Source organism: Salvia hispanica, chromosome 4, assembly GCF_023119035.1.
Source record: "Salvia hispanica cultivar TCC Black 2014 chromosome 4, UniMelb_Shisp_WGS_1.0, whole genome shotgun sequence".
Classification (NCBI taxonomy): Eukaryota; Viridiplantae; Streptophyta; class Magnoliopsida; order Lamiales; family Lamiaceae; genus Salvia; species Salvia hispanica.
The window spans coordinates 20,656,681-20,674,101 of NC_062968.1; the positions used below are offsets into that span (position 1 = coordinate 20,656,681).

Consider the following 17,421-nt stretch of genomic DNA (forward strand, 5'->3'; position numbering starts at 1 on the left):
ATGGGTACATAGTCAAAACGTGTTCAGAGTATCAAGACTAAATTCATAGCTTTCTAGCACAAAATTCTAGATTTGCAGCGGAAGAGTCCAAGACAAAATAGCACGTATGAAGACATGCTACCTTGGGCTACCTATCTACTTATTTAAAAAGCTTGTCCCAACACCTTCGCCTGCTCGTCCACGTTCAACCTGCACATTTGAAAATAACATGCAAGGTTGAGTATTTGATATACTCAGTGGGCACATTGCCAAAAATGGTTCTATCTTTAATTGTCAATGCCACAGTTGAGTGATCACGGGGTTTTACTTAAAAGACCCGAGTCACTAAAATACTTTTCCTTGAGTAAAGATTTGATTGCGCAATCACATAACATAGATATACCATATCTGAAACTGATGTGAACCGGGAATGTGGCCACATTCCACGACGGTCACTGGACCGGCCAACTCCTTTGTTAGCTCACGGTCCCCTTATGTGTACACTAGTCCGAGTAGGGTTTGCGGCCCTAGTGGGACCCGAATTCGATTTAACTTAAATTGGCATAGCCAAGCAGATAGGTAATTATAAAACAAAACATGGCATGACAACATACTAGAGCAAAGATTCACATTTTCATACTGAAATCACGTTTTGAAAGAAATGCCCACCTCAAAAGCTAAAGCTCCTTCCGTAATTTCCTTAACTTGGCCTTAGATGACGTTCGTAGACGCCCCTTTAGGAAATAACATAATACTTAATTAGATTATGATAAATCAATTAAGCTTAAACGTGGATGCATCCTAAGTGCGTGCTCTTTTGTTCTTTTCCTTAAATTTTTCTAGAAAGGTTCTAGAATTCTTGAATATTAATTAAATCAGTAGATTTAATTAATTTAAACCAAATGCTTAACTAGAGGGTGTTACCTCCTATGCCATTTATTCAAGCACTAAAATAGACTCGAGGTCTATTCATCATTTCGTACCATAAATTATTCGAGCGCTAATACTAAAGTCCGGGAATTTAATTTACCATCGTAGAATTAATTGGCGGACCATTACTTAACCTCAATTATTTGATTGAGCAACATAGGTGGGCTCATGATTTAATTAAATTCCTAGTCCATACTTTAATTTGTTGGTGGCCCAAGACAATTAAAATAAAGAGGCCCAACAAAAGAAAAAGGAGAGGCCCAATTCCTTCTTTCTCTCAAACCATCGGCCTCTCTCTCAAAACTCTTCTCAAGAAAGGAAATCCCCAAATTGAGAAATGAAACTCGTGCCAGCAAGTTCCGCCGTCACCGCATGGCTGAGGCAGACGCTCTCGGTCCGTTTCGCGGCCAGCGCCTCCGCCGCCTCTGTCTCTTCGTCGCTGGTGTCGCGCCGTCGGAGAAGGAGGGGAAGCATCGCCTCTCTCTTACGCCGACTGTCACCGTCGCGACAGTCAACCGCCGACGCTCTGTTGCCGCCGGCGCCACCGTGCCACTGGCGACTCGTGCCGCCGCCTTCCGTCTCCGTCAAGCTGCAGCTTCGCCCGCGGCAAGACTCCGCTGCTACTCGTCGCCTTCCATCGACGTCACGGAGGAACTCTCCGCCTCCCATCGCACCACCGCCGGACAATCTCTCTATAAGCTAAGTTTTTCTGCCTTCTATTGTTTGGCTCAATTCGTGGGTTTATTTAGCAACCTATGTGAAATCGATTCTTGACTATTGGTGATGTTCCAGCTTTGATCTTGTGAGAGTTTGATTATTGAGTCCATTAATTGGGTTTGTGGCAGAAGCTTTATGTTGTGATTCTTGGCAGTAGAAAAGAGAAATGCTCAATCTTGTGGAAATTCCTATAGCAAGTCTAAGTTCTTGCATTTGATTACTGTGGTGAAAGCTTGGTTGTTGAGCATAAGTGTTGTTGTTCTATGCTTATCCTAAATCCGTTATTAGTTTACAACCCAGGGGTTTTAGATACGTGCTTTAACATACTTTGGGTTGAAATCCTACATGATTGATATGTAAAATTGACTGGGAAAAAGGGTTAGAGGTGGAATACCTCTTGAAGCTGCGGCTGCCTTGAGGAAATCAGCTCTTAAAACCTCAGTTTTCTTCCTCTCAAACTTGCTACTGCTTGTTCTTGGTTCTCACTAGAGTTGCTAAAATTTGAGATGTGTAGGAGGGTGTTTAAAGGTGGTGTGGAGGGGATTTTATAGGCTGGGCTTTGGCGTACTATGGGGGAATTAAATGGGGCTGATCTCTCTTGTCTTCATATCACAACATATCTCTCTTTTTCTGATCATGCAGCCCCTTTGTCTTAATGTAGTTTGTTGGCTAGTTTGGGTACTTGGTACTTGGTGAATAAATCCCATTGTTTGATTGTGGCTAGGTATAACAGGTGCTGCATTAGTGAAGGGCTTTGCAGGCTGGACTTGCCCCCTTTTTGGGTAAGTCCTTGGTCTTCATAGGAAAAGAAAGGTTGTTTCTTCCCCTCTATAAGTATTCCATTAATTACTCTTGTCCCATGGCCATTAAAACTTGTTTTTATCTTGCAGGTGAGAGAGGAATCTTAGCTCCCACCTAGCTGCACTTCGAGCGGGCCTGGATTTGATGTCTGGGCCGACGGGCTGCCCGAAACGGGCCCTAAATTGGGCCTGGAGAAAAGGCCCGAAATGCACTCCACAATTTATATTTTCCTTTCCTTGTTTTCTTTCTTTAAGGACTTTGATCCATGTAACCTATTCCATTAGTTGTTCATTTTGTTGCCTATGTAAACCATTCGAAACATTTTATTTTTCCGAAGTGTGTCTTTAGTCTGTTAAAACTTGCTCACTTACTTCTTTAGTTTTTACTTCGCAACTAAAAAGATTAAGTTTCATTAAAGGCTCGAGATCCACTAAAACTTCACGAAAAGAGAGGACGTTACATTTCTAGTTCCACATTAATATATCGAAAGCAAACTAATGGTGCGGGTATTACATTCTACCTTCCTTAACGAAAATTTCGCCCCGAAATTTTGCTTATGTTACTCAAACAGTTCTGGGTACTTTTCCTTCATCTTGTCTTCCAGCTCCCACGTAGCTTCCTCGTGACCATGGTGCTTCCATAAAACTTTCACTGTTACAATAGATTTATTCCTCAATTCCTTGACCTTCCTATCCAAGATTGCCTCTGGCTTCTCTTCATAGCTTAAGTCTGGTTCCAAAACCATCTCCTCTTGGTGGACTATGTGTTTTGGGTCGAACACATATTTCCTCAATTGAGACACGTGAAAAACATTGTGCACGTTCCCGAAACTCGGTGGGAGTGCCAATCTGTACGCCACAGGACCGACTTCTTCTAGAATCTCGTAGGGTCCGATGAAACGTGGTCTTAGCTTGCCCGTGACACCAAACCTCGAAATCCCTTTAGACGGAGATACTTTTAGAAAAACTTTGTCTCCCGCCTTGAACTGCAGGTCGGTTCGGCGAGCATCCGCGTAAGACTTCTGCCTGTCTTGAGCTTCCTTGATTCTCTCACGGATCTGGCGGACGATCTCTATCATTTCCTCTACAGAATCTGGTCCAAGCGTCTTTCTCTCACCGACCTCATCCCAATAAAGTGGTGATCTACATTTCTTCCCATACAGTGCTTCATATGGGGCCATGTTTATAGTCGCCTGATAACTGTTATTGTAAGCAAACTCTATAAGTGGCAATACTGGCTCCCATTTTCCTCCGCGGTCGAGCACTACGGCCCTCAACATATCTTCTAAGGTTTGGATTGTCCTCTCAGACTGCCCATCAGTCTGTGGATGGAATGCCGTACTGAAATTCAACCTGGTGCCTAGCTCTTGCTGCAGGCTTATCCAAAACCTAGAAGTAAATTTTGGGTCACGGTCTGATGTGATCGTCACCGGTATTCCATGTAACCGTATGATCTCTTGCACATAGATCTGAGCTAACTTGTCCGATCCGTAAGTGATACGAACTGGTACAAAGTGGGCGCTCTTGGTGAGGCGATCTATAATCACCCAAATAGCAGTATTCCCTCGTTGTGACTTTGGCAATCCTGTCACGAAATCCATTGCAATGTGCTCCCATTTCCACTCGGGAATTTCCAGGGGTTGCAATTTCCCATAGGGTCGTTGATGTAGAGCCTTCACTTGTTGACATGCTAGGCACCTTTCTACAAACGACGCTATGCTCCTCTTCATGCCATCCCACCAAAAATGCTTCTTCATATCTTGATACATTTTCGTACCTCCTGGGTGGGCGGTGTAGGGTGTCTCATGTGCTTCACTCATGATCTCATTTCTGAGAGCCTCGTCATTGGGCACACATAATCTTCCTTCAAAAGTGAGGGCGTTATCCGCTTCTTCGCGGTAACTCACCTCTTTTCCCGTCCTCACTTTAAGTCGAATTTTCTCTAATGCTTCATCACTCCTTTGAGCCTCAACAATTCTGGCTCTTAAGTCTGGCTCAATCACTAGAGTGGCGATTCTACTTTCCACCGTCTCTGGTGCTCTCACTACCTCCAATCGCATCTTAGCGAATTCCCGTATGAGTTCCTCATTTTGTGTAAGGAAGGTGGCCACTTAGGGTGTAGTTTTCCTGCTCAAGGCATCTGCCACTACATTCGCCTTGCCTGGGTGGTAATTTATACCACAGTCGTAATCCTTGACTAATTCGAGTCATCTGCGTTGTCGCATATTTAAATCCTTCTGCTCGAAAAAGTACTTAAGGCTCTTGTGGTCCGTGAAGATCTCACATCGAACTCCGTAGAGGTGATGTCTCCCAAATCTTCAAGGCATGTACCACCGTCGCTAGTTCCAGATCATGAAAGTGGGGTAGTTTAACTCGTGCGGCCTGCAGTTGGCGTGACGCATAAGCAATCAATACCTTGCCATCCTGCATCAATACGCATCCGAGTCCGATCTTTGATGCATCGGTGTACACCACATAGCCTGCTCCTGGTGCTGGCATGGCTAGGACTGGTGCGGTGGTCAATTTTTCTTTTAACAACTAGAAGCTTGTCTCACACTCCGGCGTCCAATTGACCTTAGCTCCTTTCTTGAGCTGTTGAGTCATTGGTCTGGCTATTTTAGAAAATCCTTCAATAAACCTTCGATAATATCCAGCCAAACCTAAGAAACTTCGAATCTCACTAGGTGTTGTTGGTGACTGCCAACGTTGTACTGCTTCCACTTTTGCGAGGGTCCACTCGGATCCCTTCTGCCGTTACTATGTGTCCAAGGAAATTCACCTCGTTAAGCCAGAACTCACACTTGCTAAACTTAGCATAGAGCTTTTCGGCTCTCAACGTCTCTAAGGTGGTTACTCAGATGTTCCTCGTGTTCCTTCTCGTTCTTCGAGTAGATGAGTACATCATCTATAAAGACTAGGACGAACTTGTCCAAGTACGGGTGGAACACGCGGTTCATTAGGTCCATGAACACTGCCGGGGCATTTGTAAGCCCAAAAGGCATTACAGTGAATTCGTAATGGCCATATCTGGTGCGGAACGCCGTCTTGGGTACATCGTCATGTCGGACCTTCAGTTGGTGATAGCCTGATCTCAAGTCCATTTTTGAGAATACACCGGCCCTCGAAGTTGGTCAAAAAGGTCATCAATCCTCGGTAGAGGATACTTGTTCTTGAGCGTCAGCTTGTTTAACTCTCGGTAGTCGATACACATTCTCAGTGTTCCTTCTTCTTTACGAAGAGCACTGGTGCGCCCCATGGTGACACACTGGGTCGGATGAAGCCTAAGGTCTAGTAGTTCCATGTAACTGTATCTTGAGTTCTTCTAACTCCTTAGGCGCCATTCTGTATGGTGCCTTAGATACTGGGGCCGATCCTGGTTCGAGATCGATTGTGAATTCTAATTGCCTGTCTGGCGGCAATCCAGGTAGTGCGTCTGGGAAGACATCTGGAAAATTCTCGTACCACTGCTACATCTTCAATCTTACGGTCCTCTTTCTCTTCTCCATTCAGGTAAACGAGGTATGCGGGGTATCCTTTCCTTATCATAGTGGTTGCTTGTAGTGCAGAAATTATGGACTTTCGTCGCCTCATGGAGATTCCGTGGAAGATTGTAGGTTCCTTTCCTGGGTATTGCGGCGAGATCACGCTTCTTTCCCCACAAAGAATGGTAGGATGTAGTTTTCGGCTAACCAATCCATTCCCAATATGATGTCGACGCTCCACATCAACATCACATGCAAATTGTGAGCCACTAACTTAAGGTTTCCCATAGTGAATTCTACGTTTGAGCAAGTTCGTGAGATATCTATAAGGCCTCCTACGGGTGAGGACACCCTCATCTTATGTTCGATTGCATCGGTGAGGAAGTTCTAAAGTATCCACGCAAGGTGCTGATATGAATGAGTGTGATGCATGAGTATGTCGGAAACAAAATGGTGATAGGTATGTTGAGGAGAGTTCCCATACCTGCCAGATTGCCCTGCTCCTGGTTCCCTTGCTCCATCTTAGGCTGCTTCTGTCTCAGTGCAAAAGCTCTGGCCTGAGTGGGAAGCCTCTGCCGTAACTGCCGCTGGTGTTGTGGAACTTGGGGTAGGGCCGCTTTTCCTTCTCGGCTCAGCTTGAAGTGCCCGCAGTTGCGGACGCTGTCCCTGATAGTTCTGTCTCCCTCTTACTCCAGCATTCTTATCCGGGCATTCTCTAGAGAAATGTCCACCCTTGCTACAGTAGAAGCACCTATCAGTCCCAGCCTTGCACTCCCCATGATGATTCCTTGAGCACTTAGCACAGGGAGGGGCTCTAGTTCGGTACTCCACCACCTGATTCGGAGCGGCTTGCTTTCCACCATTCTGTGGTGGCCTTAGAGCAACTTGCTGCCTTTTAGTCTCATTTGGGGCACACGATCTCCATCCCACTTCCTTTTCTCTCGGAAGTTGTGCTGTTGTTGAGGTGGTGTTGCGGCAACAGGCACAATTGACCTCTCTTTGGGCATGGCTGCCTCGATATCCAAAGCTCGACTCAGTGATTCGGGGTATGATAACCCTCCAAGGCTTGCCAAGGCCATCCTTATTTCATACCTCAGACCGGCACAAAATTTATCAGCCATCTTTTCATCAGTATCAACTTGATCAGGTGCATAGCGAGACATGTCACAGAACATTCGGTCATACTCAGTAACGGACATCCGTCCTTGTTTCAGGTTATAGAACTCCACTTCCTTGCTCTTCCGGTAACTCTTCGGAATATACTTATCATACATCCCAGTCTTGAATTCATTCCAAGTCATCAGAGCCAGCTGCTCCGGGGTCATAGTTTTCTTCCGTGCCTCCCACCAGAAATCAGCTGATCCTGTCAGTTGGAAGGTCACACAAGTCAAACGTTCCTGGTCATTGCAGTGCAGGAAGTTGAAGATACGCTCCATGGCACGTATCCAGTTCTCGGCCATAGCCGGATCCCCTAAGCCATTGAACACCGGAGGGTTTTGTCTCAGAAAAAGTTCCTCTACTCGCCGCTCCTGTGGAGGTGGAGGCGGCGGAGGAGGTGGTGGGGTCATCCCTCTTCCCGCTCCATTTCCTCGTGGTACATTTGTGGCACCTCGCCATTCCTTCTTGGCCGTCCGGCACGTCTCCTTGGTGGCATTCTGTTCTAAGGATAACAAGGTTAACATAGATTTATACTCGTCGAATGTCATGATCGCAAGCATTAGGTTCATTAAATGCACCATTCTTTTGAACATAAGGAGTAAAATAACAACAATCGAATAACATAGCCAAGAAACATCACATGTCATAAGTCAAGGGAAAAATTGCCTCTAGAGAGGACTTAATATCTGATACATGTGAGGGCAATAAGGGAAATAAGAAAGCTCCTAAAAAGGTTCGATACATGGGATAAGAACACGTGATGCTAAGCTACTACAACGAACTCGTCTGAGGCCCGCCCGATCAGTCCTGCTCAGAGTCGCTGCTGATCCACATCGGGTCGCCATGACTAGTCCCCTGATGGAACGCCTCGGTCGGAGGCACCGGCTCCTCGGGGTGCTCCGGCACTGCCACAGGCTCTGGTGGCCCCGGGGCTGCTACTGGTGCCAAGGGAATGTCGGTCCCAGCGGCCAAATCCCTGCGCAACCGCCATGTACGGTTGTACAGCTCATTGAAGGAAGCCAAGTCCACCGGGTGGAGGAACAGCTGTAGTACCTCCGGGTGGGGCTCCACTGGAGGTGGAGGTATCTCTGGTGGTGGTCCGGCTGGTGGTGGGGGAATGAACTCCATCCCCAAGTCAGCGAGGCCGCCAATCTATGGCTCCTCCTCAGCGGGACCATCCTCCCTCATCTCGCTCCACTCCAAAACCTCCTCGGGCTCCTCATCCGTGTCCTCTCCCTCGGAGTCCTCCTCACTGACCTCATCGTCGTCTACGCCCTCCTCCTCTGAGTTCTTGTCGTCATCCTCATCCGCCGCGCTGCTCCCCATAGACCCGGTCTCATCACTCGAGTCGGGCGTAACCTCTACTCGGCCCCTCTCGCGGGCGGGAGCTCGAGACGACTGCCCCTCCTCGAATACTCCGCCTGCACCCCGCATGAGGGCCAAGGGTGGCAACCTGCGGAATCTCTCGCTCCCGGGCGCCTGCGTCCCTGGTGGGGGCCCATCACCGAAGTGGAAGCACCCTGCTGAGACCGCGCTCAGGAAACCGGGCATATCCCCAATAGGCTCATACGTGGGAGGTGGGGACGACGTGTACAACTCGGCAGTGGCCGTCATCCAACTCTGCCACTCCTCGGGAAACAAACCGACGAGCCTCATGATACCCTCGTAGGGCTTCACCCCATGACAGTTGGCCTCGTCCCATAACTTCGCGTAGTGAGCTACGAACTCTGCCAGCGTATCCCCGTGGCAGCAGCGGTAGGACCGGAAATAGCAAACCACTGCCTCGGAATCCGTGCCAGCTCGGAGCGGCCTACGATGGGTGTAGCGCTGTCGTGCCATCTGTACGAAAGAATGGGCTCTCAAAAATGCGAAAAGAGAAAATAACGTATAGAAGTAATATGCATAGTGAAATATATAGTACTAGCCGTCGTATCGATAACCGTTATGGTTTTCCCTAATAGGGGTAGATCGTATTAGTATTCGCTTTGAGTGACACGTGGGCCCTCATAATTTTGGACGTTCTTCCTCCTTTTTAAACGTAAAGGTCGTAATATAGTACGCCGTAGTTCGCATTTAAAGTTCCATATTTCAAGAAAAGTTAGGGGTTCGCCCTATCTTGCATCTTTTCGTTGATTTCATCGCTCTTGGAAGCGGTGCAAGAGTTGTCATTCACGACTACTCGTTCATAGATACTCTAGCCTAATGTACCTCCTTAGGCGCTCTAGGTTTGCATGCATAGTCCCAGATGTGAGCTATTAACACTATTACCATAAGTCCAAAGATCACATAGCTGGTCATGCATAGCTCATTACACTTAGTGTCCAAAAAGCAACTCATAACGTTTCATGAAAAACACATCTTTTTCAAAGAGATTGCACAGCTTTTGCATGACTAAAACATTACTATACATTTTTTTTTGAAACTTTTTCAAGAAATATAGGTATTTACCTCCTTTGCTTTGCTGTGGTTGAACGTGACGAGTCGAGGTGTTGGGTCCTTTAACTTTCCATTTAAGTCATGTTCTAGCCTAGTGCTATCATTCTAGACTAAGGCTTGAAAGAAGGTTCTTGGGTCCAGAGCGAAAGAACGGTGCTCTGATACCACTCTGTCACGACCACAACTCCCTAGTGCTAGTGAGCGTAGCTATTTTGCGACTAAACAATTCTCAGTAATCAAGGAACAACAATAAAAAGGATGGAATCACTTAAATCAATAGTATTAAAGGCATATGGGTACATAGTCAAAACGTGTTCAGAGTATCAAGACTAAGTTCATAGCTTTCTAGCACAAAATTCTAGATTTGCAGCGGAAGAGTCCAAGACAAAATAGCACGTATGAAGACATGCTACCTTGGGCTACCTATCTACTTATTTAAAAAGCTTGTCCCAACACCTTCGCCTGCTCGTCCACGTTCAACCTGCACATTTGAAAATAACATGCAAGGTTGAGTATTTGATATACTCAGTGGGCACATTGCCAAAAATGGTTCTATCTTTAATTGTCAATGCCACAGTTGAGTGATCACGGGGTTTTACTTAAAAGACCCGAGTCACTAAAATACTTTTCCTTGAGTAAAGATTTGATTGCGCAATCACATAACATAGATATACCATATCTGAAACTGATGTGAACCGGGAATGTGGCCACATTCCACGACGGTCACTGGACCGGCCAACTCCTTTGTTAGCTCACGGTCCCCTTATGTGTACACTAGTCCGAGTAGGGTTTGCGGCCCTAGTGGGACCCGAATTCGATTTAACTTAAATTGGCATAGCCAAGCAGATAGGTAATTATAAAACAAAACATGGCATGACAACATACTAGAGCAAAGATTCACATTTTCATACTGAAATCACGTTTTGAAAGAAATGCCCACCTCAAAAGCTAAAGCTCCTTCCGTAATTTCCTTAACTTGGCCTTAGATGACGTTCGTAGACGCCCCTTTAGGAAATAACATAATACTTAATTAGATTATGATAAATCAATTAAGCTTAAACGTGGATGCATCCTAAGTGCGTGCTTTTTTGTTCTTTTCCTTAAATTTTTCTAGAAAGGTTCTAGAATTCTTGAATATTAATTAAATCAGTAGATTTAATTAATTTAAACCAAATGCTTAACTAGAGGGTGTTACCTCCTATGCCATTTATTCAAGCACTAAAATAGACTCGAGGTCTATTCATCATTTCGTACCATAAATTATTCGAGCGCTAATACTAAAGTCCGGGAATTTAATTTACCATCGTAGAATTAATTGGCGGACCATTACTTAACCTCAATTATTTGATTGAGCAACATAGGTGGGCTCATGATTTAATTAAATTCCTAGTCCATACTTTAATTTGTTGGTGGCCCAAGACAATTAAAATAAAGAGGCCCAACAAAAGAAAAAGGAGAGGCCCAATTCCTTCTTTCTCTCAAACCATCGGCCTCTCTCTCAAAACTCTTCTCAAGAAAGGAAATCCCCAAATTGAGAAATGAAACTCGTGCCAGCAAGTTCCGCCGTCACCGCATGGCTGAGGCAGACGCTCTCGGTCGCCTTCCATCGACGTCACGGAGGAACTCTCCACCTCCCGTCGCACCACCGCCGGACAATCTCTCTATAAGCTAAGTTTTTCTGCCTTCTATTGTTTGGCTCAATTCGTGGGTTTATTTAGCAACCTATGTGAAATCGATTCTTGACTATTGGTGATGTTCCAGCTTTGATCTTGTGAGAGTTTGATTATTGAGTCCATTAATTGGGTTTGTGGCAGAAGCTTTATGTTGTGATTCTTGGCAGTAGAAAAGAGAAATGCTCAATCTTGTGGAAATTCCTATAGCAAGTCTAAGTTCTTGCATTTGATTACTGTGGTGAAAGCTTGGTTGTTGAGCATAAGTGTTGTTGTTCTATGCTTATCCTAAATCCGTTATTAGTTTACAGCCCAGGGGTTTTAGATACGTGCTTTAACATGCTTTGGGTTGAAATCCTACATGATTGATATGTAAAATTGACTGGGAAAAAGGGTTAGAGGTGGAATACCTCTTGAAGCTGCGGCTGCCTTGAGGAAATCAGCTCTTAAAACCTCAGTTTTCTTCCTCTCAAACTTGCTACTGCTTGTTCTTGGTTCTCACTAGAGTTGCTAAAATTTGAGATGTGTAGGAGGGTGTTTAAAGGTGGTGTGGAGGGGATTTTATAGGCTGGGCTTTGGCGTACTATGGGGGAATTAAATGGGGCTGATCTCTCTTGTCTTCATATCACAACATATCTCTCTTTTTCTGATCATGCAGCCCCTTTGTCTTAATGTAGTTTGTTGGCTAGTTTGGGTACTTGGTACTTGGTGAATAAATCCCATTGTTTGATTGTGGCTAGGTATAACAGGTGCTGCATTAGTGAAGGGCTTTGCAGGCTGGACTTGCCCCCTTTTTGGGTAAGTCCTTGGTCTTCATAGGAAAAGAAAGGTTGTTTCTTCCCCTCTATAAGTATTCCATTAATTACTCTTGTCCCATGGCCATTAAAACTTGTTTTTATCTTGCAGGTGAGAGAGGAATCTTAGCTCCCACCTAGCTGCACTTCGAGCGGGCCTGGATTTGATGTTTGAGCCGACGGGCTGCCCGAAACGGGCCCTAAATTGGGCCTGGAGAAAAGGCCCGAAATGCACTCCACAATTTATATTTTCCTTTCCTTGTTTTCTTTCTTTAAGGACTTTGATCCATGTAACCTATTCCATTAGTTGTTCATTTTGTTGCCTATGTAAACCATTCGAAACATTTTATTTTTCCGAAGTGTGTCTTTAGTCTGTTTTAACTTGCTCACTTACTTCTTTAGTTTTTACTTCGCAACTAAAAAGATTAAGTTTCATTAAAGGCTCGAGATCCACTAAAACTTCACGAAAAGAGAAGACGTTATATTTCTAGTTCCACATTAATATATCGAAAGCAAACTAATGGTGCGGGTATTACAATAATAATAATAATATTACTATTCGTGTTTTTTAATTGAAAAAGTGCTGCTGTGCCGGTCACAAGACGGCACCAAAATTAATGGTGTATCATTATTTTACTTTATATTAGGATTTTTTAGTAATAAAAAGAGTAGTATAATAATTTAATCATTATCCATGCATTTAAATGGAAGGGAAGTTGCGTTTTGAGAGGAATTGGCTGCGTTTAGTTCCACAACAGCTGCTACTGTGATTTTAAAATCACAACAGGGGATCCATTCCCGGTAATAACTACGTCAACAGACCAATCAAATCTATTAATCCAAGGGTTGACCGACCTACGGCTTAGGACCCACCAATTAATTCTTTTGAATTTTTTTATTTATAAAATTGTTTGATAGATTTATATGTAGATTATATGGATCGGGTTTATGCAATTAAAACGAATTACGAAAAATATAGCTTTTGAAAATTTTGAGCATGAAACCTTTTGGGTTCGGTTTACATTAAATGTCCTTCCTGGCCGCATCATGCGTATGCACACGCGGCATCGTTACATGCATCAGTGATGTACACGTTAAAATTCTTATAGCTCACCTATTTAAAAATTTGTAATCAAGATATTACGATGAGAATCGCTCTTAATTTAAATAATGCAACTCACGGCCACAGATATGTTTAGCCTAAATTTACCTTTTTAAAAAGCTAATTCAGAACTAAATTTTTTCTTAACCCTAGAAAAAATTATCATATGTGAATAATACTTCCTCCGTTCTATAGTAGTAGAATTATTTTTCCATTTGATACGTTCCATGATAATAGAGTCATTTTTCCTTTTTAGTAAAATGAAACATTTTTTCTCACTTACTTTATTATCTCTACATTTCTCTACCTTTTTCATTTCCTACTTAATTCTTCATTTATTTAACCCACTTAACACAAATTTTCTTAAATCGCGTGCCAAAAGAAATCGTCTCCACTACCGCAGAACGGAGTTCACAATGATTTTTATTATTGTTCGTGACTTTAGTCATGCATTCACAATTAAGAACGAGCTAGTACTTCACGTTCAAAAGAAACTAATCTTCACTTTTTATTTATAATTATATTAATATTTTAATTTTCATTTTAGATGTGTCCGAACCCACGTCAAGGATTGCCATTTTTATATTAAGAAAACACTGATAATGTGTCTTTATTGTGACACCTATATAAACATAACAAAGAATCCTCAATAGTGATTTTTGAAGAACTGTGATTAATGATTAAAATTCAACTAAACGATGGAAAATTAATTACAATTCACTTGTCCAAAGATTTGTCTCTTCCTCTGATGGATTCTCTAGGTGACAAAATCAGCAAGAACAGTTACTGAAATTAATAATGAAGTAAAACCAATTTGTACATTATATCGCACTCTCTATTATAAATAGAAACTCAACCTAGTCATTTTGTACCAAACACAAATATTATCCAATCAATTTTCATTTTTCAAAATGAATGCATCAGGTAATTACGGAAACAACGACTACCCGATGCATCCCGAAGACGGCGACGACCACATGATGGTGCATCCCGAGAACGAGCAGCGGAGGAAGGGCAAGGGGAGACAGAAGATCGAGATGGCGAAGATCGAGAACGACACCAATCTCCAAGTCACCTTCTCGAAGCGCCGTGCAGGCGTCTTCAAGAAGGCAAGCGAGCTGAGCATACTGTGCGGCGCCGAGTGCGCCCTCGTGGTCTTCTCCCCGGGCAACAAGCCCCACTCCTTCGGCCACCCCAGCGTCGAAGCCGTCACCAACAGGTTCTTCTGAAATACTCCCTCCATCCATGAATAGGAGTCCCGTTTTTTCCTTTTTGGTCCGTCCACGAATAGGAGTCCCGGTTCATAATTACCATAAATGGTAAAGAGACCCCACATTCTACTAACTTATTTCACTCACATATCATTTAAAACTAATATATACAAGTGGGACTCCTATTCCACTAACTTTCTTCCACCCACTTTTTTTAACATTTCTTAAAACCCGTGTCGGATAGAAATGAGACTTCTATTCGTGGACGGAGAGAGTAGTTAAAAAGAGCAAGGAAAATAATATTTCTTAATTCATCATATAATAACCTTTTGAAATAGTTAAAAAGCGCGAGAAAAATAATATTTCTTAATTCATCGTATAATAACATTCTGAAATAGTTAAAAAGCGCGAGGAAAATAATATTTCTTAATTCATCATATAATAACCTTTTGAAATAGTTAAAAAGCGCGAGGAAAATAATATTATTTCTTAATTCATCATACAATAACCTTCTGAAATAGTTAAAAAGTGCGAAGAAAATAATACTCCCTCCGTCCCAATAAATATGCAACATTTGGTTTTCGGCACAAGATTTTATGTAGTGGTGTTTTGTGAGTTAATGAAGAGAGAGTAAAGTAAGAGAGAAGAAAAGGTAGAGAGAGTGTTGTTTTCATTTTAGAAAACGTTTCATTTTTATTGAGACAATTTAAAAAGGAAAACGTTTCTTTTCTAATAGGACAGAGGGAGAGTATTTCTTAATTCATCATATAATAACCTTCTAAAACAGTTAAAAAGGCGCTGAGGAAAATAAGACTTCCTCCATCCCTCATTAAGAGTCACACTTTTCCATTTCGGTTCATCTCCAATTAAGAGTCACACTTCATTTTTACCATAAATAGTAAGTAGGTCCCACATTCCACTAACTCAATTCACTCACATTTTATTATAAAACCAATATAAAAAAATGGGTCCCGCGTTCCACTAACTTTTTGAACCAACTTTCCTTTACATTTCTTAAAACCCGTGCCCGGTCAAAGAGCGACTCCTAATAGGGGACGGAGGGTGTATTTCTTAATTAATCATATGATCTGTCAGTTCAAAGTGGACTTCTGTGTCAGGTTCCTCCAAGCTAATGGCGGCGGTGGAGGGGCTCCGGCGCCAGTGAACGCAGCGGAAAGGATGATCATGGTCCACAGCGAGGCGGCCACGGCCCAGCGCAACCAGGAGCTGGTTGCGCTGGAGACGCGGGTGGAGCAGGCGAAGCAGAGGAGGAGGGAGCTGGACGGCATGGTTCCTCCGCTGCAGATGGAGAATCTCAACTACGAGCAGCTCGAGCAGCTGAGGAACTCGGTGTTGATGTACAAGCATGGGGTCGGAGCCAAGTTCGGTGGCACCACGTCATCCTCGGTGGGCCCCGGTGGTTATGGCTACGGGCAGCCGGGGTTAGGATACACGGTGCAGTATCCGGCAATGGGGGATAATAATGGTATGGCTGGCTACAGTTACGGAGATCCCTCCGATGTTGTCCCGTATGACCCTGCCACCGGCAGCTCTAACGCTAATTACGGAGGATTTCCCGGCAACCACCACCACTACCACCACCCTGGGTATTAGTTGCATCATTGCTACCAGCTTCACTACACCACAGTTTACAGATCTATAGTGTAGTAGTTTATTAAAGTACCTATTTTATGTTGTTGAATTATGAAGTATCCACAAATTTTTGAATAAAGTTATTTGTTTGCTTTGTGTTCTTTATTGTCATTAGGCTATGTAAATTAGCCTTGGTTAATATAAGCTCTTTACTTACGTGCAAATTATACGAAAATATGCTGAATTTATCACTCGCCAATTAGTCATTTTTTTGGTTTAACTCATTAAAATTATAAATGAAAACAACATCTCCAATGATTCCTTTAAAAGGGATGTAATCAAATGCAAACTCTATTCTATGATCTGGACCGTTAAAAAATGTCAACAGAGTTGTGTTAACATTTTTTGTTGCTGTTATTTTGTCATCTGTTGATATTTTCTAACAGTCCAAATTATAGAATGGAGTTCGTACAATATTTAGAGTTTGCATTTTATCACTATCCTATCCCTTTACTCTTTCAACGCACAACACAAAACCGAAACAAAACCGTCGAATATTCCATGTCTAATCACCAAACTTTTATAAGTAAGTAGTTGAGAACTTTTATAAGTAAGTAGTTGAGAATATTTTTTTTCATACTATTTGGTTTAATACTCCCTCCGTCCAAAAAAAAATATGACATATTTATTATTTTTGGCTGTCCACAAAAAATAGAGCACATTCATTTATGGAAAGTTTTCAACAAAATAATAACCTTACACATCATTTTATTTACCACTTATGCTATTAGAACTAAAACTTCTCTCTTATACTAACACTACTTCTCTCTTATTTTTTTCCCTTCTCTTTTACTTTACCAATTTTACATTAAAATCTATGCCATATAGCAATTGTTCTATTTTTTATGGACGGAGTGAGTAAAAAATATCAAGAACCTGATTTTTTGGGGAATGAAATATGATTTAAGGGCCTATGTATAGGTTGGGCCCATATTTAGTTTCATTAATCCATATAGCAGCCCATCTCTATAAGCCATATACTATACGGCTATACCACTTCTCATTCTCATTCTAATTCTAATTTTTAAATTGAACTATTAATCTATTGATTCAAATTATTCAATGGGAAACTTCAAGTTTTGCTTTATTTTTGTTTAGTTCATGACAACCCTATGGTGACACCAATTTAAATATTAATTATGTCTTTTAAGTTTGCTTTCTTATAATGTGAAGAGTAATCATGATGTAATGAGCTTCTTAACTAGTTACATTGATTAATATATGTCTCATTTTCACTCACTATATTAAATGGAGTACATTAGAATGTGCATATGAGAATCATTATTAATAAACGTAAATCATTTATTATTCTCTCCGTCCCACTTTAGGAGTCTCATTTTATTTTTGTGTGATTGCAAACACGAAAAATCGTAAGGAGCAGCCTCTACTTGTGGAGGAGCACTGCATACATCTATGCCCATCACGGTTGGTTTCTATAGACTATAGCTATCTGTTTGATTACACAATTTGTCAAGTTGCAGTGGTAAAG

General features: G+C 42.6%; 1 protein-coding gene and 2 long non-coding RNA genes across 3 annotated transcripts; all 3 read left to right on the plus strand.

Annotated features, from left to right (window-relative positions):
- The first annotated feature begins 1,278 nt into the window (after window positions 1–1,278).
- LOC125223815 lies at window positions 1,279–2,728 on the plus strand. The gene is made up of 2 exons (XR_007176785.1): window positions 1,279–2,439; window positions 2,517–2,728. It is a non-coding gene; the product is annotated as an uncharacterized LOC125223815 (long non-coding RNA).
- An 8,305-nt stretch (window positions 2,729–11,033) lies between these two features.
- LOC125223693 lies at window positions 11,034–12,290 on the plus strand. The gene is made up of 2 exons (XR_007176767.1): window positions 11,034–12,001; window positions 12,079–12,290. It is a non-coding gene; the product is annotated as an uncharacterized LOC125223693 (long non-coding RNA).
- A 1,689-nt stretch (window positions 12,291–13,979) lies between these two features.
- LOC125220615 (MADS-box transcription factor 51-like) lies at window positions 13,980–15,893 on the plus strand. Its single transcript, XM_048122771.1, has 2 exons — window positions 13,980–14,287; window positions 15,398–15,893. Exons 1-2 carry the CDS (start codon window positions 13,980–13,982, stop codon window positions 15,891–15,893), a joined length of 804 nt encoding a protein of 267 aa, XP_047978728.1.
- Window positions 15,894–17,421: the final 1,528 nt, after the last annotated feature.